The sequence below is a fragment of the Eublepharis macularius genome, chromosome 4, assembly GCF_028583425.1.
Source record: "Eublepharis macularius isolate TG4126 chromosome 4, MPM_Emac_v1.0, whole genome shotgun sequence".
In the NCBI taxonomy this organism is placed as follows: Eukaryota; Metazoa; Chordata; class Lepidosauria; order Squamata; family Eublepharidae; genus Eublepharis; species Eublepharis macularius.
In genome coordinates this window covers 94,743,639-94,767,140 of record NC_072793.1, presented here as the reverse complement: position 1 = coordinate 94,767,140, position 23,502 = coordinate 94,743,639, and the positions used below count along the sequence as shown (strand labels likewise).

Below are 23,502 nucleotides of genomic sequence, written 5' to 3'. Positions count from 1 at the left end.
TTAGGAAAGCTTCCTTGTGCATTGCCTCACTTGCCATTGTCCCACATAATTTTGGAAATATAATTGTGTCTGACTCTACAAGTCTGAATGAACTACTCAGGTATTTTGTTAACTCCTCTACTTGAGATGCTTTCAGTAATCAGTAATGATATTATCTGGGCAATAACTAAAAAAACACCTTATCTTGGAGTTGGGTGAAAACTTGGGAAGGCAGTACAATGATGTGTTAAAGACTCTTTGGTTGGTTTGTATTTTCAGGTAATGAGAGACCTCTTTCCAGCCATCCTGTCACTGGCTGAGATCTTTCTGCATGCTCTGGATCCCTGTATTGTCTCTTTTGGTAGCTCCATGTACAAGCAAGCATACGCAGCCTTTGACACATATTGTCAGCAGGTACAGTAACATGGCAATGCCATCCTCTGCTGTAGAAAATGTATTTATTTTTATTTTGTAAATTTATCCTCTGCTTTTCTTCTTGGGAGCTCAGGACAGTGTAACCATTCTCCTTTCCCCCATTTCATCCTCATATCTTGGTGAGATAGGTTATAATTTGAGAGAGAATGACCCAAGGTCATTCTTTGAGCTTCATGGCAGAGTGGACATCTGATCTTGGGTTGCCCAAATCACCCAACCACTACTGTACAACTACACCATGTAGGCTTTCTGAATATAATGCTGAGTATATTTTGTGTGTGGTGCAAGATAAAGGATGGAGCAGGGAAGGGATAATCTTAAAATCCAGACCCCTGGATCTCAAAGTTATTGGACCCAATTGAATTCCAGAACGCTCTGCGGGATCCGATGCCCCCTGGTGGCTCATTGGATGAGCTGATAGAGGACTGGAATGCCTGTCTCTCTGAGGCTATCAACGAGATCGGTCCCTGTCGCCCTCTCCGCCCCCGAACTAGGGTAGCTCCTTGGTATACTGATGAGCTACGACAAATGAAACGGGAGCTGAGACTGCTAGAGCGAGTGTGGCAGCAACTCTGTGACGAAGTGACAAGAACATCTTATAGGACGTTTATTAAGACCTATGAGATGGCTGTGAAAGCTGCAAAGAGAGACTACTATGCAGCTTCCATTGCGTCCGCTAGTTCTCGCCCAGCACAACTTTCCAGAGTGATTTGGTCTCTAACGTCTCTCACACATGGGACAAATAAAAATGTAAATTCGGTAATAAGCTGCGAGGCTTTTGGAGACTATTTTGCAGATAAGATCTTGTCACTCCGCCGGGATCTGTCCACCATGGTTGATGCAGTATGTGTACTGGATGCCCCTTGGTCATCCTCAGGGTTGATATTAGATCAATTCAAGCCACTCTCCCAGGAGAAGATAGGCAGGGTCCTGCATGCTGTGAAACCTACCACATGCCCACTGGACCCGTGCCCATCATGGCTGGTGAAAACTGGCGGTGATGGGATTCGGGCACCATTAGCTGACATCATTAATCTTTCTCTGAGTTCTGGGTTTTTTCCAGACTCACTGAAGGAGGCAGTGGTGTGGCCCTTATTAAAGAAACCATCACTGGATCCTGTTGATCCAGCCAATTACTGCCCAGTTTCGAATCTTCCATTCCTGGGTAAGGTAATTGAGAGGGCTGTAGCGGAACAGCTGCAGGTATACCTGGATGATGCCTCTATCCTGGATCCATTCCAGTCCGGCTTCAGGCGTGGCCATGGTACAGAGACAGCTCTGGTTGCCCTCAAAGATGATCTGCGGCGACACCTGGACCGGGGCGGGTCGGCACTGCTGATACTTTTTCATCTTACAGCAGCGTTTGACACGGTCAGTCATAATCTTCTGACCCACCGCCTTGCCGATGTGGGGATTCGTGGGACAGCCCTGCAATGGCTGAACTCCTTCCTTCACAATTGGGGACAGAGGGTGGCACTTGGGGAACAGATGTCCGCTCGCCATTCTTTGGTATGTGGCGTCCCTCAGGGGGCGATTCTTTCCCTGATGCTATTTAACATCTATATGCGCCCCCTTGCCCGGTTAGCCCGCAGCTTTGGGCTGGGTTGTCACCAGTATGCGGATGATACTCAGCTCTATCTGGTGATGGACGGCCAGTCTGATCTCGCTCTGGATTCTTTGGCCAAGGGTCTTGAGGCTGTGACAGTATAGTTACATCAGAGTCGCCTGAAATTGAATCCCCTGAAGACGGAGGTTCTGTGTCTGGATCTTGGGGCAATTGAGCTGGGGACCCGGCTCCCAGCTCTCGACGGGGTACAATTGAAACCTTCGCCGACGGTCAGCAGCCTGAGTGTGACCTTGGATGCCACACTTTCAATGGAGGCCCAGGTCACGACCATTGCCAGGTCTGCCTTTTTTCATCTTCGACAGGCCAGGCAACTGGCACCTTATCTTTCACCCCGGGACCTGGCCACAGTAATCCATGCAATGGTCACCTCCAGGTAAGACTACTGCAACTCACTCCATGCTGGGCTGCCCTTGGGCCTGACCCAGAAGTTACAGCTGGTCCAGAATGCAGTGGTACGCGTCCTTACCAGAATGCCAATCCAAGTGCACATTCATCCTGTGCTGTGCCAGCTGCACTGGCTCCCAGAGGAGTTCCGGATCCGGTTCAAGGTGTTAACCTTGGTGTTTAAAGCCCTTCACAGACTGGGACCTGCATACCTGTGGGACTGCCCCTTCCATTACATCCCCTGCAGGGCGTTGCGCTCTGCAGACAAGCAACTCCTGGTGGTCCCTGGCCCGAAGGACATCTGTCTGGCCTCGACCAGGGCCAGGGCTTTTTCTGCCCTGGCCCCGGCCTGGTGGAATGCTCTCCCGCTGGAGATCTGGGCCCTGCGGTACCTGTTACAGTTTCTCAGGGCCTGTAAAACGGAGATGTTCCACCCGGCCTTCGGCTGAGTGCCAGCGGGTGTCCTTCTTCCATCTAAGACCACCACTTCTTCTGGGGCTGCCCTCGGCTATCTGTTATGCCCATATACGGACTCCCAATATTTGTCTAAATAGCCTGCTCCTGGACTATTTTAATGATTTTTAAAAAATTATTACTGATTTTATGTTTTTGTGATTTTAATGTATTTTTTAATGTTGTTAGCCGCCCTGAGCACATTTGCAGGGAAGGCGGGGTATAAATCGAATAAAATAAATAAATAAAATAATTTTTTTCCTGTAGATAAGATAGTCTATGTCCTCTCTTGTTTGGATGGTGTTGGTAATGGCTGTGGCTTAAATGTTCAAGATAAAAGTCCAATTTAAATTTTTCCCCATTTCATATTTAATGCATTTCCTAACAATTGATGTATATTGGTTTTTCAACTAAAGCCTGCATACTAGAATGCCAGAAGTAGAATCCAACCCTCTAATCATGCAGCATGGCGGGCTGCAGATGTGAAATTAATAGCTTCCTGTTTGGTACACATGCAGAGACACTAATCAAGATCACTTACTTGAAGGCAAATGCCACAGTCCACTTCAAATATAGATACTCAGGATTGTGGGCAAACTGCTCAGAACTTTCCAGATGCAAAGCTGATGATTAATGTGCAAAACTGTATACTTTGTGAGATGGAAGCTACACATGACACTGTCTTATACTGATCTGGATGATTGGTCTATAATTGTCTGACCGCTAGCAGCTTTCCAGGGTCTTGGGGATGGATCTTTAATGTCACCTACTACCTGATCCTTTTAACTGGACACCGGAGATTGAATCTGGGACCTTTTTCATGCAAAGCAGGTACTTTATGATGGAGCCATCATCCTCCATAAGATGACTAGGTTATTCGATTGGTATAACCATTCACCATTTGCTAATAAATATATGGTTTATTGTGTCATCTTTATTGACCCAAGAAGTCAAATATTTCCTCCACATTTTATCTTTTGTACAGAAAGGCCAACTTTTATTCTATGTGTTTGATATATAACCTTGAATCCCTTTTTAAGAGGTATATATGATTTTAACATGTTTGTGAGGCTTTCCTAAATGAATTTCACATGTGGAGGTGAACACAAAGCTGCCTGTGTTGTAGTGACTGGGAGAAAGATGAGAGTGAAAGAATAGGTCCAGTACCACTTCCTCCTCAGCCTCTACTTGCCCTCTTACAGTTTCTTATTTAAGGATTATTTAAGGAGTATTCTTATTTAAGGATTAGAGAAGTGTGTTTTGTACTACTTTTGCACTATCCTGTACTAAATTTCAGTATAGCATCCCTTCATTCTTCTTGATCCAGTTGCTAATAGGTGCTCTGGTGTATAATAATAAAAAACTGGAGAGGCAAATGATCACATAAAGGGAAATAGCAATATTTTCAACTGGAAGTCAACAACCCCTGATCTACACCCAGTGCCTGCTTCAGAATTTTTTTCTTTTTCATTTTGTCTTCTTGGTGGCTGTTCCCTGCAGGAGATTGTGGGTGCTTTGGTGACGCATGCATGTGGTGGAAATGATGTTGAAGTGGATGTCTCTCTGGATGTGCTCATTGACCTGGTGTCTGTTCATACTTCATCAGTAGTCCCATATGCTGTCTTTTTGAAGGTAAGCAGAGAGTTTTGACTCTAGTAACAAAAGACAAACAACCAGCATCTCAAAGATGGTGTCAGAAATACTGGATTTCTTTTGTGAGAAGAGACAGTAAAAATAAAAGATATTTAAAAACAAAATATCTGAATGTTGCAACCTCCCAGCACAATACCAATTCTGCTTATTTTGTGTAAGGGTAAATAAACATGACTTAATCAGGAGTGGTCCCATTTCAGTCTTCCTTGGTTTGAGTCTTTCACTAGAATCCCACTGATGAGAGTTAAAAATGAGAGTTAAAATTTTTCAAAGCAAGAGTGCACATTCAGGATCTCTTGACAATTAGGGCGTAGCTGGTCTGTGCTAGGTAATCCTGAATATGTGCTCTGGCATGACAATTACTGGGTCAGAACAAGGTTCATCTAATCCAATATTCATTTCATGAATCCCAACAACTAGTAGGCAGGCACTGGGTAGTCCCTCTGCCCATACCTAACCTGGACGAAGCCAGCCTAGGTGCGTTCTTATTTATCCCTTGCTGTATTACAAATTTGTTATTGGAATAAGACATGAAGATCTAGCAGAGTTTTGCCTTATTTGATATTTTTTTTCTTTCAGAGCATTTTAGACTACATGGACAATCTAAGCCTACAGCAAATCCGGAAGCTCTTCCATATCCTTTGCATGCTGGCATTCTGTCAGGAACGCAGAGGCAGCCACATTCAGGTGATGTAGTAGGCAACTGTGGTGAATGTCCAAAATGTAGTGGACATCTGTGGTTGGGTGTGAATTTCATGAATATCCAAACATATATCAGTGAATACTAACATGTATGAATACAACCATGTATAGGTGACTGTCAGAGTTTCTTGATATAAAACATAGGGAATTCTGAAGTCTTAAAGGAATAAGCTTTGTCATCATTTGGCTCACAAAAACTTATGCAATAATTAGCATATTAGCTCTTAAGATGTCACAATATTCTCCATTTTGGCTACAGTGAACTAACATGGCTACCCCTCTGACATTTCCTGGTTTATTACTGAGTCTTTAAAAATTCACAAGATGTTCTGGATTATCAATATTTACATATGTATGTTGACATCTACTAAATTTTGGGCATTCTGTATAACAGGCATAAGTGGGTTCTAGGTAGCCAAAACATTAGCTTTGTTTACATAGCCTTCTGCTGTCTTGGGGCACAATTACATTTCAAACTTAAGCAGAATTGCACCTTTCTAAGCCCATTCAATGGATTTTGAAGAATATCACTACATTTAGGATTACACTGTTAGTGTTAAATTGTAAGCCCTGCTTGATAAGTGAATTTTTGGAGTTCAGCCATCCATCCTTAGTCTTTCCTTTTGCGCCCTCTCGCCCAGTCTGGGTCAACGAACCACTGGATCCTCTTGATAAGCTCCAGCAAACTTTCTTTCGTAAGATCCTTTCTCTTCCTCTCAGTGTACCTTTAGCCGTGGTGCAGCTAGGACTCGGACTCCCTCAAATTTCAACATTAGCATGCTTTCAAGTTCAGATTATCACTCTGTGGAGCTAACGCTCTACCATCTTTACTGCAACTAGTAACAGCTGACTCCTGGTTGGAAACTTGGGTTAGCCCAATTGATTCAAAGCTTGCTGTATTAAACTTAAGCTTAAATCATAGGGATTCACTGAAAAAAAATCTTTGCTAAATGTACAAAACCAATTATTTAAAAAGAATGGGCTATGCTAAAATTCAAAGCTGACTAGAAATTCTCCCTTACCTAATTTCATTTACCCTATCAGAAAATGTTCGAACTGAAAATATTCAAAGCTGACCAGAAATACTCCATTATTTATTTTCATTTACCCTATCAGAAAATGTTCAAACTGGATAAATATTTCTTTAACAGTATCAAAATATTGATGCTCTTTCATGCAATGCGTTGCCTTCCACCAAGATGAAGGGCCATTTTAGTAGAATTCCCTCTGAGAAACATTATTGTACTCTTTGTAAGGATCAAATCAATTCAATTGCCCATATCCTTTTTAGGTGCCCCTGTTACAATTCACTTCGCAACCAATATATCACTCCCTGGACTGAACATCTACAGAACATTTCTGAATAACAGAAACTAAAGATTTTGCTATCAGGCAAGATAAAAAAGTGTACATGTGATTTAGCCATATTTATCTATGGAGCTATACATTACTTATATAATACTTTGATGTATGGCTTATAGGCTGTTAAGTTACAGGGAAAGGTAAATTCTTTCCTTTCCCTATGAACTCTCTTTAGTTTCATTCTCCATCTTCTATATTTGCCGATTTGTTTTCACCCAGAACTTGAGGCGTGTATCTCTTGAACATTTTGTGAGATACTAGCACATTTGTTCTGAATTCTCAAGTCGTTACAGAAATACCAGAAAAAAGAGGATTTACTTATAAAGCATGGAGACCCTTAAGATTTACCAGATGGGAGCAGTGGAGACTGTTGGTTTGTGCACTGGCTGTTCTGCGCTGCTTCTCTCCATTCACCTGTGATCTGATGGCATGACATTTATCATGTGTACTTCTGCATGAGTTACTCTGGTTCCTCCTTCCGTGCAGGATGATATGCACATGGTGATCAGGAAGCAACTCTCCAGTACTATTGCCAAGTATAAGCGCATTGGAATTATTGGTGCAGTTACCATAGTGAGCAACATGGCAGCAAAGAGGTGAGCAAGTAAGAAAAAATATACATGTTGTCATATGACTCTGTTTTAGATTCAGAAAAGGTTATGTATGGTATGTCTTGATAACCACACTATAAAGATCCACGAGAATAAAGCTTTTACCAAAAATTGGTGTCTAAATGTATAAGGTTTGCTGCTTTCTGCAATCTGGCAGTATTCAGTTAAGATGTCTTAGAAAAAGTAAGTAGCAAAATCTGTGTTGTGTTACTGTGCAAGAGAACGCATGCAATATATACATTACATGAGAGAGAAACATTGTGGGCAGTATTCTTTTGAAATTATGTACATGCTATTTATTGTGATTTGCAGTCCTTTATGGATTATTGGCCCATTGTAAGGGAAAAGGATTAAATCTGTATTAAGGGGGTGGGATTAGAGGAGCTACATCAAAATATATGCTGAAAATTAGGGAAGAGCTAGTTCTGTGGAATGTTTATTTACTTCATTTATAACCCACCTTTCCCTACTGAGACTCAAGGTAGTTCACAAAATCTAGAAAATAACTCAAGTAGACTGTATAAGACATCCAATAAGCAATGCAATAGGACTAGGATTACAGAAATGAGGAAACAATGCAAACAAAAACCGAAGGCATGATTTACCATAAACAATGCAGAGAGCGGATTACAGGGTACAAGACAGTGCTGTGAAAGCAAGATGATACATAAAAGAAATATTGCAATAGACTACAATCCTATTCCTGTATAAAAGGTCTATTTCAGTATTCTGCAGTTCTGATCTCTGTGTAATTACAGAACATTTTTGTATTCAGGTAAATGGAATAGCTGGCAGAGTTTTTTTTTATGGGACTAAAGGGCTTTTTGAGGTGCTTTACAGAAAGGGATAGAGAGATGAACAGTTGCCAGTAATCCCAAATGCAAACCATATTCAGAGTTATGCCAGAGCATTAAAACAATAGCACAAGGCGCTCCTGTGTATATTTTATTCCTCACTGTAAGACTGTGTTGTGCTGTCTTATAAAGGACTTGAACCAACCCATGTTGAGGCTGCAGAAGCTTGTCAACTATCAGTCATGTTAATTTGTATGCTATCGACTATCAGTCAATTATCAGTCATGTTAACTTGTATATTTTCAGTTATGCAAATGGGATTTCTTATACTGGCTGAGTTAAGCTTGGTTTTGCTGGGTCTTATAATCAAAAACTTTATAATTAAAAAGGTTACTGTCGTAAAGAGGCCTGATTTACTTGCTTGATTTCTGTCCACTAAACAATCTTTTTTTGTAATATGAAAAAGAAACTTGAGAGGATTTGAGGGCAACTGAGCTTTTCCCTCTAGCTATGGAAACCCCCTCTGTCCAGGATCATCATTGTTTAACTGTGATAAATGTATTAGCACAAGGATGAATTGGGTTATGAATCAAGAGCAGTGAGATGCCAGAAGGATTGCCATAAGTTTAAAAGCTTATCCATACATTAAGGTTTTTTTAGGATGCTTAAGATCATTCTTCAACCAATACTGTGAAACCTGCACTTATGTGCTGCTTCAGACCTCTTTAATTAATAGCTTCTCACTAATTTCAGGAGTAAAGAAAATGGGCATCTATTGGAAAGAGCACCACTAAGCAAGGAGCAGTGTAGACAGGTAAGTATGCAGGTATTTACAGAGTACTTCAACGAGTAGCCTGGGAGAGAAAAAAGAGTCTGCGGAGTAGTCACTACTGAACGAAAGTGATTGATCCATGTAGCACCTGCAGAGACTTTCAGATCAGTGTAAAAGACCGTAATAGTACACATGGATGAGCAAGATTTGTGTATTTCCCTGTTAATTGTTTCCAGTATATTATTAGGAGTTGCTAGGGTTGGAGATGCGGTCCAAAAATTGTCTTTTGCTATGTGCAAAATCTTCCATTGGAGGAATACTACTTCCATAGAAAGAGTCTTCCTGCAGTGGTTTCGGGTGGGTAGCTGTGTTGGTCTGTAGTAGAAGAGCAAGATTCGAGTCCAGTAGCACCATAAAGACCAAGTCTGGACCTGAATCTCGCTCTTTTCTGCAATGGAAGATTCTTCGTTTGCAGAAGGGAACTGTGGGTATTAATAAATGATGTTTGGAACATGTTTTGATACACTTATTCATAAATTATACATTGTGTTTTTATATAGATCTAACCAGTGTTTGCTACAATTTTAGGTAAGGTTAGAGGGTATATTTGCTTATGTTCTGTGAAGTACATTTACGCAGAGAGAGAGAAAACATCAGGCCAGGTGTCCACATATATTGGCTAATCTTGGTAAACAGCCAAAATGCATGGTCGCTATGACCGTGCCCTCCTCTTGACTTGTGGGTGGGTTAGATATCAGCTTGCCTGTAACAATGCCCTGTGCTTCAGAAGTGCTCTGAGTGTCTCTGGGATGCAGCGCAAGGTAAGGGACAATTACCCAGCCTTCTCCATTTTAGAAATTAGGAAAAAGGCAAGTTTCATCATGATTACCAGAACAAGCAAATTTGTGGTAGGCAAATTTATGCAGATTTGTGGAGGTGTTTTGCTTCAATTTTTTTTCTTCCAAATCAGATTGGCTACTAGTTCTGTTTTTGTTGTCTTTTCCTTCTGGGCAACTTGGGCCTTTTGTTTAAATCCTTGGATGGTTTTAGTAAGATGGTAGTAAGTACAAAGCACCTATAATACAAGGTATCTTGCTCATCATTTGTGTTACAATATAATCCAGATTATTAGAGGAGTTAATGTGATGTTGGTGAATGAAGAATGCTGACTTGTGTCAAGGGGTTACATTAGATGCTCTTTAGATTCTTTCTGGCTTTCTGGTTTTTATAAATGTGAATCTCACTGTGAAGACAGAATTGGAATCGGGAAAAATAACGGTTGTAGCTAAGAGATTTTGTTAAAGGGAAAGGCAGGAAGTCATTGTTGAGTTTGTCAAGTTAAGGAACCATCAGAACTGTGAAGGAAAGACTTACAATCCTCTCCTGTTCCTTCTGATTGGCTCTCAGGACGTTGGGAAAACACCACAATCATTCTCTCCACTTGGCGATGCCACCCCTTCCCCTCACTCCCCACAAAGAAACTGAGTACCCACTGCCACCAACCGCTCTGAGAGTATGTCCTGCTGAACACCGCTATACATCTAGCATTCTGCACATACTAGTGCAGGGGCAATTTACTGCAACTCAAGATACCATGTTCCAGGGATGGGGAACTGACCTGCTGCCCCTTCTCGTAACCACAATCTAGATAGCAAGACCAAACAGCCATTGTGTGTTTCCAGTGTAAAGCATTCAAAATATAAGAAAGTTTAATAAATGAATAAAAGAAAACACATGTTCTGCTCAAGCATTTCTGACTGAGGAAGGGAACAAAAAAAAGGTTAAAATACACAATCCTCTATCATTACACAAAGTACATCCTAAATATGTTTGAACAGGACATATTTATGCTAGCTTTATCGGAAGTTGCAGTAGTTTTAAAGTTTAGCATTACTTTAGGTCTTCTGATGGGGTCTTCTCTCCATTGTCCCTGGCTGTGAGGACATGACGGAATCCCTAGGAAAAAGTTCATCCTACTTGGCATGTTGCTCCCTCATCAGAAGCCATGGAATAGAGAGATTGTATTGTCGAAGGCTTTCACGGCCGGAGAACGATGGTTGTTGGGGGTTTTCCGGGCTGTATTGCCGTGGTCTTGGCATTGCCAAGACCACGGCAATACAGCCCGGAAAACCCCCAACAACCATCGAATAGAGAGATTCTTCATGTTCTGAGAATTTATATTGTACCTTGGGGAATGTCTGTTGCAGCTGATGATCATTTGAATCTTTCTGCCATAAAAGGAAGAGTTTTGTTTGCTAGCCATTTGGCTAGCAGCCTCTGTCCCTTTTAGGTATAAACTGGCAGCAGGGTATGAGGTAGTAAGCCACTGTCTTCTTGCAGCCAGTGCCACTAGCATAAACATCTAGAGTTCTCTGTACTGAGAACTTTATGGCTCCTCTATTCAACTTCCTCCCTCTTTCCAGTGACTAGTCTGCAACTAGGCTCCTGTACATGGACAGAGAGCAGTCACAGTAATTGAAATATTGGGGTAAATTCTTGGGCGAAGGACATTTCTCCACATGAACTGACTTGTACTAATGAAGCTGGGCAACAGAGAGGAGCCAAAAGGTGAATGGGATGGTCTGTGTACAGATTTGTGTGGTAATGCTTTTCAGAGAGTGGATTCAGATAGCACTGCTAGCTGAATGTGCAATCATTCCTCCATTGATCTAAAAGTGGCCCATGCAATTCTCTTTTTTAGTGTTTGTTTTTTTTAAAAAGGCCGCCAATCAAGTGCCATAATCATTTAGCTAGTGGCACTTCATGTCTGAATCTTCAAGGTACACTAACATTTGTGGACTAAATCCACAAATGTTGTGCAGTAATTGCTCTGCTTCTTTTTTCCAGATTACATCTTTGCTGGATCTAGTGTCCTCCTGCTGCAAGGAGTTTCCCCAAGCCTTGGCTCTGTACTACGATGAACTTGCCAGTTTGATTCAGAAAGGGAATCTGGACTTGCAGATCCTGGTAGGGTACAAAACTATTGGCCTACATCCATTCAATTGTTAAATTGCATAACCATAAAATTCATGGGTGTAGCTCATATACAGCATAGCATCCCTGTGTGGTGATGCTGTATTGCTGCAGATGGCTCTTAGATCTCTGGATTTGTTTAACAAAGCCTTGTTTAGTAAAGGGAGTCTGAATATGAATTGCATTCTTCATGCAGCTTCAAATGCTTGCTTTGAAACCCTTGGTGGAGTAGGGCTGGGTGGGTGGGAAGCAACTTGGAAGGGAGGTTTTGGAGCAGGGAAAGGATTAAGCACTTTCTCTCCATTGCCTCTCCTCTCTCAGTTCCTCCCTCCCAGTGGCTTTTCAGTGGTAAATGTTGGACATTTGCATATATTTCTCTCTTGTAGAGTTCCACTGTTTGTACTGCATACAGTACAGAGTATATTTCTGTATGTATAAAAAATATTTCAGAAAGTGTTCAATGGATGGCTGCTAGGTGTGGTGATGTTCTAAGAAAACCAAATAATGATCCTATTATGATGTATAATCTGTTTACCTCAGACAGAATTTGGTGCATTTTTTCAGGCATTTTTCCTCCATGTATATTACATTTTGGTGGGTAATTTTTGACCCAGATCTGCAAAGTATCACAAAGTATGTCTGGAGAGACATAGGTGAGAATAAGTCCATGTTTAAAGTGAATTTCTGGATGTAGTTTATCATGTTGGTAGTATCTGAGGCAACTTGTAAATGCTGTCTCAGTGTTACTGGTATGTGAATATGTCAAGTCTGTAGTGGAGGGGGGTGGTTATTTTGATACAGACTTTTAAAAAATGCTCCAGTTTCTGTAGAGTGCCTGTGGTAGTCTAAATGAAAATGTTGTATAACAAGAAGCTTCCTGCAGTTTGCTGTCTCTCCGGCTGAGAGTACTGCAGGAGATACTGTCTAGGCTCCCCACACTCTCTGTACTTTGAACAGGTCAGAGGGGTTTGGTTGAGTAGATTTTATATTAAAAAATTCAAGACTAAATTTATGTTTCATTGTTTCTCTTTCACTGAGAGATCATATTTGGTTATCTACAAGTCACACCTGGACATGGACTGTGCAACAGAAAAGACTATACACTGTCACTCATGTGAACATGCTATTTGTTTACCTGTAAAAAGAAACCTGGACCATTGCAAAAATTAAGTCCTGGTTTGTTTGTTTTATATTTTATTTTTGCACTCTGTGAATCACTTGGGGGTTTGATCTTCTCCCGCTCACTGCATACACTGGATAGATAGTTCCTGTTTCCCTGTTGTTTCTTTTCATACTTGAGTCACTATCCTATTTATCCATGGTATCAGGGCCAAAAAGAGGCTATGGATGACAGGCTATGGCAGATAGACCCCTGTACCATCACAGCAAGAATCCAGGCTCTTAGTTAAAAGGTTTTATTCAGGAATCAGATCAGTTCCACAGATATGTCCATAGAATTACTCAGAAGCAAGGTAAGCAAATAAGCAGTAAGAACATGTTGACAGGAATGGCAACATGTGGGAAAACCATTTCTCTTAAAGAACACAATTACTCCTCCCCCCTCCCATCAGTAAAACAGGACTTTTGGCATGAACCCGTCCTGAGAACATCTCACATATTTTTACTATCAAGTCTAGACACCGAGAAAGCAGGAGATCAAAGTTGAAACACAGTAATTCATGGAAGCGAGCATTGTACAAGGTTGGAAGCACTGAGAACTTCCAAAGCCATTAGATAAGACACCTTGCAGCTTCAGTAAGCCTGTGAAAGCAAAGCAGTTATGGCACTGGCAATATGACATCAAGATATAGCATGAAACACTGGTTCAGAACAACAGGTCAGCATCAAATAATGGCATGAATGGGGCGCAAACATGACAGCCCAGGCCTAGTACAAATGAGCAAAAAGATGACCAGGCCTCTGCCCAAATCTGGTCTGACCCATCAGGATTTTCCTTATAGGTAAGGAAGGAAACAGAGGGAAAGCCAGGTATTAAGTTCTTGAAATATAGAAGTAATGTTTATTAAACTCATGATTGAGGAATTCAAAAGCTCCTCATTGTATTCCACTCATCCACATGCTCGCTTCCGTTCATACCTAGGCTGGCTTTACATGCAGGTGATACAAATTGAATTGGAGAATCCTAACAGGTGGTAAAGGAGATTCTGCCTCTCCCTTGCCATTTGCTGGTTTTATACTCCTTTGTCTTAGGCCCCCATTTGCAACTCCTCCTTTCTCAGAACGGGAGAGAATCGACCAGATCCAGTTGGATGGTACCACAACTTCCTTGGGAAAACGTCCTTTTATTTGGAACAACTTGGTGAAAACTTCTCCTTTCTCTTTTATCAGAAGGTTGCAAGCAGTGGGCTGATTCTGGAAACTTGGTGGCCTCTTGCAATTCTAGCACAATAGCCAAGATACCACTGTAGAAGGGCAGGCTTGGGGATGCAGTCAGGCACACAGTGTCTGTTTGAGTTCCATGCAAACTGGAAAAGTATCTTCTGATTTTGTAGCTTCTGTTCACTGCAAACAACAGAGCAGATTCTTCTGCTTGTTTGAACTTGTGGATACACATGGCCTTCAAATGGATACAATCACATCCAACCAGCCACACATTTATGCGTTCAGCCTACCATTTCATAAAGCAAAGATCAACTAAAAAACACTAACATTGCATGTTGCTTAATAGGCAGCATAATTAAATCAAGCATGGATAATTTCAAAAAGGCATGAATTCAGTAATTCAGTTCAAACTTGTTCTAGTTTGCCACAATGGCAAAATCTGTACTAGAAAATATCTTGGTAAAGGAGGATCCAGCTAATTTTCTGCAAATAAGTACATTTTGGATGTTATATAGTTGATTTCCTCCCTAAACATTCTGTCTGCAACTTTGAAGAGAAAGAATACTTGTGAGAAACTTTCCCTCTTCAATCGTTTTTTACAGTGAATTCTTCTACAGATCTGCTGTTTTCTCTCCTCTAGGACTGGATTGAGAATAGTGTGGTGAAGGACTTTGAGGCAGATTATGTGACAGAATTCCCCCCTTCGCGTGATAGGTATGTCAGAAAAGTTCCACTGTTTTTAGCGAGGGTAATTATATTTGTTGTCCTAGAGTTGATAATGAGTTTTTGGTTCCTCTGCAGTGTTTCCCTCCTCCCAGTGAAGGCCCTATATAGCTTGGAAGACGAGGAGAGTGAGGGAATGATTGTTATTAACTTGTTGCCTCTGCTGTCTCAGAGCTATCTCAGCATGGATGAAACATCAGCCGTAAGCAAGGAGAAAAGGTCAGCAGTGCTTCATATTGTGATGAATAAGGAATTTGTGAAGCCATGATTCCCTGGGCCAGGATTCAGTAATCTTCTTATCTCAAAATCTTGTAATTGCTAGGCAAATGTAAGCATTTCCCCCTCCCCCAAATATTCAGTTTCTATTGATATGGTTGTGAAGAAAACATGTTGGCAGGTCTACTCATTCTGGGATTGGGGTATAGATCTGGGCCCCTCCCCCTTTTAGCTGCAGCTTGCAGTCATTGTCCTTCTGGTTCTTTACATGCATTTCTGTCTTCTAGTTGTGTTAACCTTCCTTCTGTAGTCCTTGACAAAAGTTGGGAATAGTAACAATTTTGTCAAACCACAAAAAAACTTGCACTGTCTCTTTGTATAGTGAAATTAGGGTTGCCTTGTTGCCAAATTCAGAATTTGTCACACACCATCTAGTCCAACCTCCTGCTCAATGCAGGAACAGCCTAAAGCATCCATGGCCAATATTCATCCAGCCCCTGATTCTATTCTATTCTATTTATGCACATAAGATTTCCCCCATCCTCTTCCCCAGGCTGGTGTCTCCAGTGTGCCTGCCACCGTTCTTCCGGCTGCTGAGGCTCTGCGTCTCAGAAATGAACAATGGAAACCTGGAAGAGATTGATGCCTTGCTGGGTAAAGCATATATAGACTTGGCTTTGCTATATGTAATTTCCCTGTCCATGATTTGCTGTAAGGTGTGAGGGGGGCAGGCCTGTAGGTAGAGTTGAGACAGAGCAGGATGTTTTTCTTTACCTAATCATCTATGGGCTCTTAAGTTGTGCTATCCAGCTTTCTCTAAAGACCAAAATGTTCTCTTTAATAATCAATAGGCCTCATATCTCCTAGGAAAGCAGAGCTCAGAATCTTTTCCTTCTCAAATATTCTAGTTATTGTATGCAAATGCTATCGATGTTGGCAGGGTGGGGTGTCTTATGCTGTGTTCAAGTAAAGAGGCTTAAAAGCCCCTTTTGTACCATACTCTGTTGCAGGATGTCCATTATATCTGACTGATTTTCCAGAGGAAAGGAAGTTAAGCTCATTATCAAATCAAGAGCGTGGACTCCTCTGTTCACTCTTATTTCATACACTTAATTGGTTTCGTGAGGTAAGCAGTCCTACTAAGAAGGGTCAGAATTTCCCCTAATATTTCTGTTATGAGAAACATTCTGAACTCCTCAGTATCCCGCTAATGGCTGCATCTTTGTGGAATAGGAAGAGTGTCTCAACAATAAAGCATAATGGGAAGCTTTCCCAAATAATGAGGGAGAATCTGCTAGCAGGGAGAATCTCAGGGCAGCATCTCTTGTGATGTTTTGCTGACAAAGATTATTAATGTCAGAAAAAAGCATACTTTTAATTGCCTTGTGCAATTGACTTTTTGAGTGTACATATGCATTGCGTTTGAAGGATCCCTCAGTTTCTCACCTTGTTAATTTGCTTATTTGTTTTTTTTTAATTGGCGGTAGCATCACTCATGAAAATGCTTTAATCATCTGTTCCAGCCCCCTGGCACAATTCTGAGAGTTTTACTTGGGGACATACCTAGGGTCTCCCTTTTAAATTTCTGAGGTGGTATCCCTGACCCAGCACTGCCTCCACACTGTCATTCTCCTGATGGATGTTGAAAAGGTTGTACCCCACCCCACCCGCTGCCTCCTTGTATTAATAGCAGTAGAAGGCTAGGCAGAGTTCTTCCTTTATGCACTGAACTGATGACTTTGGTATGTGAGATGAGCAGAGGTAAATGGGAACGAGTAGCTAAGATGAATAAGAGGGAAACCGTTCTCCAGCTAGAGATGAAGGAGAAAGAGAACCTTTTGGCTGGGTTTTCTGTGGGAAAAGCCAATATTACTGGCCCTTCAGCTTTTGCTCAAATCCAAATAGCCCACCCCCATTAAAATGGCTGGGATCATAGCAAAGAAGCACAGGAAGGTGTGTGCAAATTCTGTCCCCTAGGAACCTGCAGTTTTGAGGTCTTGGCTTGATCTGTGAAGCTGTCACATTCATCATTTGTCTAATCAATGGTTTCAAAAGGGAAGTCCACATCTACACATTAGAAATGCAATTTGTTTCTCAAGGTTGTAAATGCTTTCTGCCAACAAGAAGATCCTGAGATGAAAGGGAGAGTTTTGGCTCGGCTACAGAACATTACAGAGTTACAGTGTCTGATAGAAAAATACTTAGCAGGTAAGTAACCTACAGGTTTAACCGGGGTGTGTGTGTGTGTCAAATCCAGTATGTTCTGGATTCCAGGACGGGGAATCTCATTTGTGTGAACTACTACAAAGGGATTCCCAGTATTTCTTAGCAATCCCCTTCCCCCCATATTATCTGGCACTAAACTTTCAATTAGCAGGGTGGCTGATTTAGTTCATTCTCATATTATCATGGTCTTAGGAGCTTGGCCTGGAAACTGCAACTCAAGGAAATCAATAAAGTAACAATTTCAAAATATAAAATAATTGTTCCACTTAGTTATGCTGTGCCAGTTTGACCTTGGCCACTCCAAGCAGAAAGGTATTTCATTCCGCAGTGATCTACATCTAACCTTTGATTATTCAGCAGCTAAATTGTAAGCAAGCTGGGGTACCATGCATACTACACACAGAAAATGCCACGTATTTCCCAATTGGTGATGGTTGTCCTCTTTCTCCAGAACTTTGTCATCATTGGTAGCCAACAAACAAAAAGTCCTGTACCAACAGAGGCCTTCTTCAACAAGAGGACTGGGGAACTCTGGTTTAGCCTAAGGGCTGCTAGTTCATAACCATGATTAGATTATGATCCTTAACTTTCTCTTTAATTACAGGCTCTACTCTGCTATATAGACCCTCTATTGTCATATATTTCCTGTGACTTAATAGTTGCTTTCTGTGAGCATCACTATTTCATAAACATTTGATTATCATATCAAAAATATATCAAAGTTTTCTAAGCAGAGTCTATATGCAACTTTACCCTTGCTGTAATGTCTGTAGAAAGCCAGGAGAGTGGGATCTTTCCTGAACTCTTCAGGCAGGCCATTCCATAAGGAATTCATGTATATGGGTAGCTGTTGATTTTGTCCATTTGCAATGATTCTGCACATATCCAAAATGCTGTAAGTTCTTGTGTTAGGAAGCTGCTGCTGGTGCTATATCTTTGTACATGTATAATTGCCACATATGCTAGTAACATGTGTGCACTAGTGACATGTTCATTCCCATATGGAAGTACCTTCTGTGTAACAACTTCATAATATCTGATACAATCAACTGAGTTGCTTTTCTTTTGGCTTTTCAGCATGCCCTGGCTATGTTCCTCCTCCTGCTAATTTTGATTCTGAAACTTTGGAGGGAGTACCTGATATCAGTACTGTTGGTCCCACCAAAAAGACCAACAAAGGTAAAATACGCAGTTTATACATCTGTAAGTGGTTGTGTTTACAGTCAATATGGTGTAGATGTATTGAAATTAAGGGCAACTAATGGTATAAAAGCTACGATATGTTATTGGATTGTCTAGTGGATAGTGGCTTTTTCAGTTCTCAGCCCTGATACTAGAGATACTTTTGAATGGACATGCCAGTGACTGAAACTTGGAATTGTGCCTAGGGCTTCTCCCTAAAAAGAACTACTTAATGATTAACTTCACTGTGTGTAAAAAGTGTTTCCTCTTTCTTTTTAATGGATCTATTTTAGTGAGTTGAGAACAAAAGCTTCCTGTCTTCCACCTGCCGTTTATATTGGTATATTTTTATCATGTTCCTTTTCTCTGAAGTTCCTCTGCACATGCCTCTCAACTCTTCAGAGTTCTTTGAATATGGGAACAAGCATTTTCCAAAAAGAATGAAAGCAATGGCATTGTTTATCACATTTGTTTCTTGAAGGGAGGGAGGCTATCCCTTTTTTATTTTCTCAGTGGTGATAGATTAGGCTGAGAGTGAGTAACTGGCCCAAGGTCAATTGGTAAGCCTTATGACTAAGCAGATGTTCAACCCAGTTTTCCTCTGTCCAAGTCCAGTGCTTTGCCCATAACTACACTCTGGCTCTTACAAAAATAATCTAATATGCTATAAAGGTAAAGGTAGTCCCCTGTGCATTCACCAAGTCGTTACTGACCCATGGGAGGACGTTACATCACGACGTTTTCTTGGCAGACTTTTTACGGGGTGGTTTGCCATTGCCTTCCCCAGTCATCTACACTTTACCCCCAGGAGACTGGGTACTCGTTTTACCGACCTCAGAAGGATGGAAGGCTGAGTCAACCTTGACCCGGCTATTTGAACCCGGCTTCCGCCAGGATTGAAATCAGGTCATGAGCAGAGCTTGGACTGCAGTACTGCAGCTTACCACTCTGCGCCATGGGTATATGCTGTACCAGGTTTTTAAATTAATCTAATCAACCTAGCTGAATTTGCATTCTCCTGTTGTGAAAAGGGCTCAGACTGTCCAAGTCTGAAATCTCAGATAAGTTTTGCATAATACTTTATGGACACTTCTTAAACAGGTGTTTGTGTGTCCCCATTCAAATTGCTTTGTTGTCTGCATATAACCAACTAAAAGGTTGGTACATCCTCTCTTTTTGAAATTCTGTTTTCTTTTTCAGGAAAGAAAAGGAAAAAATCTGACAGCAGTAAAAACAGCTCTACTAACAATTCACAGCAGGATGAAAACACAGAGGACAATCAGCCTGAAACTGAAACCAGCCAGCCAGAAAAGGTTCTAGATGGCCCATTATTATTGTTATCATTGTTGATGTTGTTGTTTGAAAGAGCATTACAAAGGAATTAAGAACAGAAGCTGATGGGAACCTTTGTAGAAATTTGATCTCTGGGCTTCTCCATAATTATGGTTATGTATTTGTGAAAAACTAGCAGGCTGGAAGCATATAGAAAGAACTGTATAACTAATGGCATGGTGCAAGCAAGCTAGGGGAGAAGTCAGTGCATAATCAATTGGGCATGGCTGGAATAAATATTTCAGATTCATAAGCGACACCATCAAGTTGCTAAGTGTTTGGATTTCTTCAGCCTTGAGTTGGTGTACCTATGACTTGATTATTTTATTCATTTTGGTGTGCGGTATATATGATGACATTTTGGAGCTCCAAATTTTCAGTCCATCCATTTTTTTGCTACTGATGGAATGTGCAGACACTTCTGTATCTGATTGGCAGCAGTCCTATAACATTCATAGGGGGATCTGAAGAAGTTGTGTCTTCATCTACAGTCTGTTCATTTTTCTTCTGGAAGTTTCCATGTAATACATTATCAAGAAGCAATCCCAGCCAAAGCCAAACTTACTTCTCTATTTACTGGCAGCGCTTCAGGTAATATCTGAAGCTGTTCTTAACAATCCTTTGCTGTGCAGAAATGTGAAAAATAAACTGTCCATAGCTTCTTATTCACTAACGATTTCTTTTTAGGACTCCAAAGAGAGTGAACTGGGAGGCCCTTTGGTACAGCTGCAGAATTACAGTGCATATTTCCGTGAATTAGATTTTGAGGTTTTCACCATCCTTCACAATGGATTGCTGACCAAGTCTGTTCTGGACACAGAGATGCACACAAAGGTATGCATATTTAAAGAACTGTTTGTTTGTTTGATTGTTTAATTGTTCGTTTGTTTTGCTTATTGAGACTCAAGACTAGAAGTGTGCACCAGAAAAATATTTGGGTTTCCCACTTTGAGTTTACCCAAAGTGGGAAAACAATTAGGGTGTTTAAATGCTTCAATATGCTCCGTAAAGATTTGGAAATCTTTATGGAGCACACCGAAGCTCAAAGCAGCGCTTTTCTTCTCTTTGCCGATTGCAAATGGGGGGAATCCCCTATCAGCTGAAATAAGCTGCCAGTGTTTGAAAACAGCAACACTTTTCTTGCACGGCAAGAAACTCACACCACTTTTTCAGCTGAAAAAAGCAGCCTTTTGAAAGCAGCAACACTTTTCTTGCATGGCAAGATAAGTGTTGCTGCTTTTAAACACCCACCTCCTTTTCAGCTGAGGGGGGTCCCTCCCTCCTCCCCTCAGCTTAAAAATGCTTGCACTTTTCTCGCAAGAAAAATGTTGCTACTTTCAAACACTGGCAGCTTTTTTCAGCTGATGAGGGATCCCCCTCCCATCAGCTGAAAAGCACCAGGCGTTTGAAAGCAACACTTTTCTTGCTCCTTGTAAGCTCTTTGCCCGAAGCAATACAGATCGCTTCAGGAAGCTTTGCTTTGGGATTCCTGAATCGGCTCAGCAATGCTGGGGCCGATTCAGGAATCCCTAATCTTTCTAAATCTGGCTCGATTTGGGTTAAAAACCCAAATTGGAAACCTGAAGTGCACACCCCTACTCAAGACAGATTGCATAGTGTAAGTCAAATACAGTCAATAAGGTGAAACATCCAATGAACAGTGAGAGAGTTTTTGGATATCAAAAATCTGAAACAGAGCTGAATCAAAGCATGTGCATTTAAACATGACATGTTAAAATGATGCAGAAGTTATATGGTAAGAGCATACTTAAAACAGCAGACTGATTACAGTAGTATATTCCTATGCCTTTTCTAAAGCATCTTTTTGGACCATTTCATTACTGTACATCCCTATTATCTGTGTAAAAAGCCTTCCTGAATAATTCAGTTTTGCATAGTTTGCAGAAAGGCAGAAGAGTGGGAGTCTTCCTAACCTCATCAGGCAGTTCAGCCTGTAAGGTGGGGACCACAACAGAGAAAGCACATGTATTGGTAGTTGTTGATTGTGCCTATTTGCTGGGTGGCACCTGCAAAAAGTCCTCCTCAGATGAGTGAAGCTGCCATGGTAGAGCATAGGAAGAGAGGCCTTGATCCATATATGATGGATCAAGGCCATGAAGGGCTTTATATGTGATAGCCAAAATTTTAAATTAAGCCCCGTAACTGATGGGCACCCAATCAGTTTTGCAGCAACACAAACTAATGGCTGGGGCAAATGCTGCTGCTAAAGAAATTTTGTTTGTTGGTATGAACTTGGCAAAGTTACCTGGGAAAGGGTATACAGTGCAATGTTGGCTCTTAAGCCATCACTGATGCTTGGCTTAGGCATTTGGCTTATTGTATTGTTCTTCCTCTAAAATGTAGACCCGTGAGGTGGTACAGATAGGGCCAGCAGAGCTCCTGTTCCTTCTGGAAGATCTGTGCCATAAGCTGGAACGTATACTGATACCAACCTCTGCAAAGAGAGCCCCTTTCTTAAAGGTATGTGCAAAAGACAGAGGCATTGTCCCTCTACTTGGAGAGATACTGAATTAAGAATTCATTTAGGTAAAGATTATGCTGAATGCAGGGACTATACTAATACATAGATTCAGTGCAGACATACTACCCAGTAGAGCAGGCTTAAAGGATTTTGTCACTCCAAGCAAGACACAGTTTTGCTCCAGCCCTTGCTGTTGTTTTCTTAAACAGCACACATGGACATATGGAAACTTAACTAGAGTTTCCTGTGATTATTTTATTTTATTTGTAATTCTTTTATATATATTATACTTATTAATTCATTCCAAGGATTCATGGTAGAATGCATTTTAATGCATGTTAGTCTTGTGGCACATAAAAGACTAACAGATACAACTCGCAACTCAACAGCACATTCTTCTTCATGAAAGTTTGTGCTACAATAAATGTGTTCAATTTAAGGCGGCACAAAACTCCCTTTTGGTTTTGCTACAAGAAACTAACATATATGACTATGCCTCTGGAGTTAATTAGCTGATTTGTGCCAAGACCTTATTAGGGAGGTTGCTTTCAACTTCCACAATGAGTGCTGGAAGAAACGATAATTCTGAGCATGTACAGAGTATCTTTCCCTCACTGCTGACTAACTGCAGTCTCCTGCTTCCCCACACACTAAACTGATGAGCTGGTTGCCTTTTGGCGAGGGACTTAGGAAGATTTTCAGATATAAAGGGTGAACCCATAAGCTCTTTCCTCAAGGAGAGAAAACAATTTCACATCTGATTTTTTTCTCCGCACCCCGTTTGCCAAGTTCAAGCCACTTAAAAACATATATATATATATATATATATGGCTGATCATTGGAAAGAAAGAGTTTCAATACTATTCCAGAGGGAGAAAGAAGAAGAAAAAATGAAACTTAAAGTGTGACCCTTGTCCCTTTATCTCTTTTTCCTCTCTCTCTTTTTTTCCTCTTTATATGGCATAGAGCTTTAAACTGAAGTGAGATTAAAAGAGTGGGTAAATAGGGCTGTTAGGGGCTTTTGCAAATAAGGATGGTATATGGGATATATTGTGATTTATATATGTCCACATTCTAAATGCTATCTAAATTGCTTTAATATAAAACTTAGAGAAGCTGGAAAGAAACTAGGCTTAATATGCCCCCTTCTGTTTTATGTGGTTTAATATAGACCTAATACAATCCTCTATGCTTTTCTAACACATTAGATATCGTTTATGTTTAATCACTGGACTAGAGGGAGTGTGGCAAAT

The 23,502-nt window shown here is 41.0% G+C and overlaps 1 protein-coding gene across 1 annotated transcript in view; it reads left to right on the top strand.

Moving 5' to 3' along the window:
* Nucleotides 1-23,502, top strand: part of FANCD2 (FA complementation group D2) — an 81,693-nt gene that overhangs the window by 24,129 nt on the left and 34,062 nt on the right. The window contains exons 15-29 of the mRNA XM_054978144.1: nt 259-393; nt 4,379-4,510; nt 5,111-5,218; nt 7,082-7,191; nt 8,754-8,814; nt 11,620-11,739; nt 14,729-14,802; nt 14,890-15,030; nt 15,581-15,681; nt 16,038-16,153; nt 17,127-17,235; nt 18,331-18,432; nt 19,636-19,748; nt 20,455-20,601; nt 22,132-22,248. Of these exons, the coding sequence (XP_054834119.1) occupies nt 259-393; nt 4,379-4,510; nt 5,111-5,218; nt 7,082-7,191; nt 8,754-8,814; nt 11,620-11,739; nt 14,729-14,802; nt 14,890-15,030; nt 15,581-15,681; nt 16,038-16,153; nt 17,127-17,235; nt 18,331-18,432; nt 19,636-19,748; nt 20,455-20,601; nt 22,132-22,248 (1,686 nt within the window). The remainder of the gene's footprint in view (nt 1-258; nt 394-4,378; nt 4,511-5,110; nt 5,219-7,081; nt 7,192-8,753; nt 8,815-11,619; nt 11,740-14,728; nt 14,803-14,889; nt 15,031-15,580; nt 15,682-16,037; nt 16,154-17,126; nt 17,236-18,330; nt 18,433-19,635; nt 19,749-20,454; nt 20,602-22,131; nt 22,249-23,502) is intronic.